At 43.2% G+C, this 6,857-nt stretch overlaps 1 protein-coding gene across 1 annotated transcript in view; it reads right to left on the bottom strand.

Annotated features, from left to right (window-relative positions):
- The window catches only part of LOC123251292 (metallo-beta-lactamase domain-containing protein 2-like), a 4,841-nt gene extending 4,334 nt beyond the window's left edge, over positions 1-507 (bottom strand). The window contains exon 1 of the mRNA XM_044680529.1: positions 37-507. Within this exon, the coding sequence (XP_044536464.1) occupies positions 37-507 (471 nt within the window). The remainder of the gene's footprint in view (positions 1-36) is intronic.
- Between the last annotated feature and the right edge of the window lie 6,350 nt (positions 508-6,857).

Raw genomic sequence — 6,857 nt, 5'->3', positions numbered from 1 at the left:
TCCCTTAGTCCCTCTCTCCCCCCGAGGGGCCAGCACGGTTAGGGCTCCATTACCCTCCTGCAGGATATGGGTGGGCTGCACCGCTTGCACTCGAAACTGCCTGGCGTTCCAGCCAGGGCTGGGCGCCCGCACCACCTCGCTCTCCGACAGCCAGGTCGCCGTCTCAAAGTTGTCTCCGCGGGCCAGGGCGTCCGCCTCGGCCCGATGCACGGCTACCTGGTCAAACTGGTAGAGTCCACCGGCGTGATCGAAGTGGACGTGGGTGGCCACGGCCAGCAGCGGCCGTCGCACCAAGTCCTCCCCTTTGTCCGGGTCCTGCAGGAGGCCAGCCGAGTACAGATATTCGGGCAGGCTTCGAAGCCCCAGCCCGGTATCGATCACTACGTCCTGCTCAGTGCCGCGCACCAGCCAGATGTTGGCACGGTTGCCGGATTCGAAGAAGCGCTCCTGGATCCAGAAGATGCCGTCGCCCAAGGACTTGTGCGCGTACCACTCCAGAGCCGACATGTCGGGGATGGGGAGGGAGCGCAGGGGTGGGGATGTGAGCCGCAGGGGGGCGTGGGGGTGCGGGTGCAGGGGTGCTAACAGATAGGGGTGCGACCAGGCCTCTCCCTCTCTTCGGGCTGCTGACACAGCTGCAGCTCCCACAGGCTGTCGGCGCCGTCTGGAGAGGAGGAGGGCTCGACTGGGGGCTCAGTCCAGGGGGGCTGGGCGCGGGAGAGGCTGCGCTGCCCAGGGCCAAGAGGAGGGGCGGGAGAAAGGCGGGGGATGGGGGTTGGGGGAGGTGGGAAGGACGCTGTAGCAACAGCAGCCTCGATTGAGCCCCCACGAATGGGCGTCTAGGGGAAGCGCCTTCCAATTGCAACGCAGAGCCCACTGCAGCAGAGAGAGAGAGCGCGGAAAGCGGCACCTTCTCGCTCCACCCTCCTCACCCCGGGGTGGATCAAACTGCTGCAACGGCAGGGAGGGGGAAGCCAGAGAGAGCGACGTCCGCAAAGCCACAGGTCCCGCGCGAACGAGGCCTGAGAGCGCGTGCCCGAAGCTCGCGGGGCCCAGGCCCGCCTACTCGTGCTCACCAAACCGGCCTGGAAAGGGTGGGGGCGAGGCTAGTCTGGCAGCAGTCAGGGCGCTTGCCCAGGGCTGAAAAAGCCTGCTGTGCAGGGGGCGGGGCTTAGGGCGGGGCTAAGAGGCCTCAGCAAGCTGGAATTTGAATGCTGCTCTGGAGGGGGAAAAGAGAAGGGAGGGGCCCAGTTTTCTTGGAGGTGGAACCCTGCGACGGGGAGAAGCTGCCCAGGTAACCCAACACCCTTTCCCTGCCAGCCTTCGAGAGCACACTTGTGAGTTTGAGAACCTAAGCAGCCCCAGCCAAGTCCGGTCGGGGAGGAGAGGTAGGCAATGGGGACCTTGAGGGGAAAGGGGGATTAACGTGGAGCCTTGAGGAAAGGGCTTTCGGTTAGGAGAAGTTAATTGAGTACATAGCCCCCGGCTAGAAGGAAGTTTTGGACCTCGCTGCCTCTTCCTGCTCACATTAAACCTCAAATGTCCTATAATGGTTGTTATCAGATTGTAACCTAGTGTGCTCCCACCCCCCCACCCCTTGCTGGAATTGACTGCAATGGGATTAGAAAGTAATTTACTCATTACTGAAGACTCTGTGGGCCATTGAGCACGTTATGTGAACATAACCTTCTGTAGTGGAGGGTTTTCCCCTCAGCTATTATATTGGTCATTGCAGCAAGCATGCAGCAAAGGGCAGAACCTTTAGTATCTCTTTACTTACCTGTCAGCACATTAAACCATTTCATGAGGTGAGGAGGGCTGCCAATGTTAAAAACAAAATACAGTCAAATTTTTGACACTTTTTTTTCATGGCTGGAATAAAAGCTAGGTAAGAGGATGGGAACTGAAAGAGGCCAAGCTAAGTAAAAGCAGTTAGCTGGCAAAAAATGAATTGGAGAAGATTGGGTAAGGTGGGTGTGGCCCTGTTAGCTAACCTAAAATAAGTTTTCCTTTTTTAACTTGCCCTCCCCATCTTCTCTCACCCCAAGTATATGTTGACTACATCCACCAAGATTTGGAAAACTCCCCTGGGTTGTAGCTTCAGGCTTTGGCCAGTAAGAGCTTTTCTATTCACACAGGCCCTCCAAGATTGAGAGTTTCTTGAAGTCTGCTATATGGAGTCATAAAAGATAATTAGACAAGCTGTATTTTATGGAGGCAAATAGTAACATGCCTCTCTGTTTGAAGGACAGTATACTATTAGACTATAAAATTGCTTAAGATGACTTTAGTTATGAAAATGTTGCCTGAATATTTCGAATTTACCTTTCTGCTCATATATTTTATACCCCAGTAGAATGTCAAGCCAAAAGACATTTATTAAGCACTTACTATATGCCTTACTAACAGGATACAAAGAAAGGGAAAAAAATCAGTTACTGTTCTCAGAGCAGCTCACAGTCTAATGGAGGCTACAAACAGAGATCTGAGTGATGTGAGATGATTTTTTTTTTTCAGTTTTCCACTGAAGTAGAGGGGATAGGAGATGTCTGGAAGTTTGAAGAGAAATGAAAAAGTTTGGAGAAGCCACTCTGGTTAGGGCGATAGTGAATAGATTGGGAGGCAGGCAGAGTTCCTTTTTATGTGTGTATATGCTTTTTATGTAATATATAATTCATGTTAATAAGTTAATAAACCTTTATTAAACACCAACAACAACTACAACATGCTAAGCACTGTGAATACACATAGAGGCAGAGTCCTTGTCTAATGGAAGCCTACAGTCTAGTAGGAGGGGAGAGGGGACAACAGAAAATAGATAGAGTAATAGGAAATAGTTAAGGGAAGAAAAGTACTAGAATTAGGGGCAAATTAAGGAAGGCTTCCAGTCAAAGAAGAGATTTTAGTTGAAATTTAAAATAAACTAGAAAGGTCAGTAGTGGAAGCTGAGGAAGGAAAGTGTTCCAGAAATGAGGGACAGCCAGAGAAAATGCCCAAAGCCAAAAACTGGACTATTTTATTCTTGGAAGAGCCAGGAGGTCATCATTACTGGATCAAAGAATATGTGTTGGAGACTGTAGGATATAAGACCAGAGAGGTAGGAGGGAACTCTGTTATTAAGGGCTTTAAATTCAAATAGAGCATTTTGTATTTGATCCCAGAGGCAATAAGAAGTCATTGGAGTTTTTAAGTAGAGAAGTGATATAGTTGGATTTGCACTTTAGGAAAATCACTTTAGTAGCTGATCTGAGGAGGATGAATTAGAGAGGGGAAGAGATTTGAAGTAGACAAATAGCAGGCTATTATAATAGTCCATCTCCAAGGTGATGAGGTTCTGCACTAGAGTGATGGCAGAATCATAGAGAAAGAGGTACATTCAAGAGATACAGCAAAGGTGAAATGGACAGGCTTTGACAACGGGTAAAGAGGGGTTAAGAGATAGTGAGGAGTTGAGGATGACACCAATATTGGGAGTTTGAGGGACTGGAAGCTTGATTTATTGCCCTTTACAGTGATAGGGAAGGTGAAGGGTAAGGAAGGTTTTAGGTAGAAAGATAGAGTTTGGTTTTGGAAAAGTTTAGTTTAAGATGTCTACTGGACATCCAGTTCTAGATGTCCGAAAGACTTTTGGAGATGCCAGATTGGAGGTCGGCAGAGATTGGGGCAGATTAAGTAGATCTGAGAATCACTAACCTAGGGATAGTAATTAAATCCATGGAAGCTGATGAGATCACCAAGTAATGTAGTATAGAGAGAGAAAAGAAGAGGACCCAGGACAGAACACAGAGGGGACCTTCACAGTTAGAGGTTGTGATCTGGAAAATGTTCTAGCAAAAAAGGCAGAAGGTATGGTCAGATAGGTAGAAGGAGAACCAGGAGAGAGTGGTGTCCCAAAAACCCAGAGAGAAGAGATTATTAAAGGAAGAGAGAGGGACCAGTGGTATCAAAGGCTGCAGAGAGGTCAAGGAGAATGAGGATTGAGAAAAAGCCATTTGATTTGGCAACTAAGAAATCATGAGTAACTTTGGAGAGAACCATGTGAGTAGAATGATTAGGTTGAAAGTCAGAGGATTTTGTTAAATTTCTCTAAGAGATACCTTATCTGAGCATAAAACCTCCTACCCCCTTTTGTGATTATAATAGCATTAGCCTTTATGATTATTATCATAACACCATCATTAGTTTTGAGTTAATAGTCAAATAATATAGTTTGCTTTATAAAAAATTTAAAGATTATTATATTTTAGGGTGGTATCATATCTTGTTTACAGGCATTTATTTGATTTTAAGCCTATATTTCAAGAATTTCCATTAATCCTACCATACTCCTCTTGGGTGTATAACACAATGGTCAAACAAAAAGAGGAAGTCTGGTCTTGTTTGTGTAACAAGACAGTCACACAGGAAGTAGGGGGCTACTCTTGTTTGCATATATCTGTCAACCAAATGACTCCTAATATTACACCATAATCATCAGTAAAAGACACCAAGACCCTGACTTAAGGCCTTAGAAAGGTTAATAGTAATAGATGTTATCACCCAAAGTGATCATCTTTATACTCACTAATTTAATTAGTGCTAATTTAATTAGCAATTGAGTCATTAATTAAGAATTGCCCATGTGAAAGATTTTTGCATCCATCTGATTTTAATTTTGCTTATTTTTTACTGTCACTGCTTCATCAAATTTCTTGGCATAAAAAGAGACTATTTCCTAAGACTCAGGGTCTCTGGTCTTGATCTTGACCAGGATCTGACTTTATTGGGAGTTTGGCCTCTTCTCAGAAAAACCTGTTTAGCTTGGAGTTTTTGCATTGGTGTGATAAATTTTTGCCACATTTAGCAGGTTTACATGATGGCTTCTTTCTTTGGTTTATTGAAGACTATTGAGTGACATGTTGTAGTTCTTAAAACACATGGAAACTTTTTGCCCTGAATTTTTCAAAAGTATATAAGTTGCATTTTCTGATCAGGTAATAATGAATTAATTTCCCTCAGATTTCATGGGCTCCAAATGTGTGGCTAATTAAATAGGCCCAAAGCACTGTATAAAATTTGTAACTTCCAACCACTATTATTGTTTACATGCTCATATTTTTAAGTAGCTATGAAGATATAGGAAAAGGTATCCAACTAACATTTATTAAGGCCCTTATTAGTAAAAGGCACTGTTAAAGTTGTAAATTGTATAAGATACCCTTTTGCTCTGTGAATTTACACTTAGTTAAGGGAGCTTTAGAAAAACATCTACAATTATGAGGCTCAAATGAGAGATTCTAACAGGAAATAGATTACAGAAAAGATCATGTAAAGTAAGGTCTCATGTTACAAGGAGATGACCTCAGCTAGGCTTTTAAGAAGCTATGGGGTGCCTCAGATACTAACTATGTGACCCTGGGCAAGTCACTCAATCCCAATTGCCTAGCCTTTCCTGATCTTCTACCTTGGAACAAACACTTAGTATCAGTTCCAAGACTTAAGGTAAAGTTTGTTGTTGTCAGTGTTATTTTGTTGTTTTGCTTTTTTTTAAGAAGCAGTGGGATGTAGTAGAGACCTGATCAAAGCCAGTCAGATCTAGGTTCTAGTTTGGCATATCTACATACTGACTGTAACTGGGGGTAAGTCATTTTACCTCTTAAGTGTTCCATGGCTACTCTTAGAATTAAGATGCAGAGAATGTACTTTATGTCAATAGCAAAGGGAGTTTCTTGGCAGTTCCCTATGGCTTGGACTCCGAGGTGAAGGAGGGGGAGATTAAGATAGAAGAAAAGGTTAAGCCCAAGAAAAAGCTTAAACTAGATAATGCACCTCTTGTTCAGGGAACAGTGTAGTCCTTTGCCTAAAATACAGGGAATTCGGGGAATTAATAGGTTGAAAAAGAGGGATACGTAACCCAAGAAGCAACAGTGGTCTGAGACTAAGAGGATGATTTAATGAGTTGAGGGTTTCTGTAATCCAAGTGTGAAATGATAATTGGAGGAATTGGGTATTGTGGTGAAAAAATGGAAAGGAGATGGATTAAAAAGGCAGATGAAAGAATCATTAGGATGGTAAAGATTCATTAGGATGGTAATCTATTGTATGTGGGGAATGAAAAATAAAGTCCATTCTAAAGTTTTAGTACTGGGTGACTAGGAGACAAGACTAGAACAGGATTTTTTTTATGGATTAAGCCTATGCAAATTTAAAATTAATTGGAAACTAATCTAATTCTTCAAAACTGGGAGGTCAAAGAACAAATCGCAGAAACAGTTACTGATTTCACTGAAGAGAATGACAATGAGGGGACAACATATCAAAATCTATGGGATATAGCCAGCAGTACTCAGGGGAAAATTTGTATCCCTGAGTGTCTACATCAGCAAAATAGAGAGGGAGGATATCAATGAATTGGGCTTGCAACTTAAAAAATTGGAAAGAAAGCAAATTAAAAATTATCAAACTTTTAAAGAACAAGTAATCCCAATACTACAGAGACTATTTGACAAAATAAGCAAAGCTCTTACCAAATTCTTTTTATGACACAAATATGGTGCTGATTCCCAAGCCAGGAAGACCAGAAACAGAAAGAAAACTATAGACAAGTCCCCTTTTGCATAGATGCAAAAATGGTAAGTAAAATACTAGCAAAGAGACTACAAGTTATCACAAGGATTATTCACTAAGACTAGGTAAGATTTATACCAGGAATGTAAGGATGGTTTAATCTTAGGAAACCATCCACATAATTAACCATATGAATAACCAAACTAAAAGAAATCACATGATTATCTCAATTATTACAGAGCAAGCCTTTGACAAAATACAACACCCATTCCTAATGAAAACACTAGAAAGTATAGGAATAGAAGGGCCTT

Source organism: Gracilinanus agilis, chromosome 1, assembly GCF_016433145.1.
Source record: "Gracilinanus agilis isolate LMUSP501 chromosome 1, AgileGrace, whole genome shotgun sequence".
NCBI classification, from domain to species: domain Eukaryota; kingdom Metazoa; phylum Chordata; class Mammalia; order Didelphimorphia; family Didelphidae; genus Gracilinanus; species Gracilinanus agilis.
The sequence above is the reverse complement of the archived record's forward strand: the minus strand, read 5'-3'. Positions and strand labels throughout refer to the sequence as shown.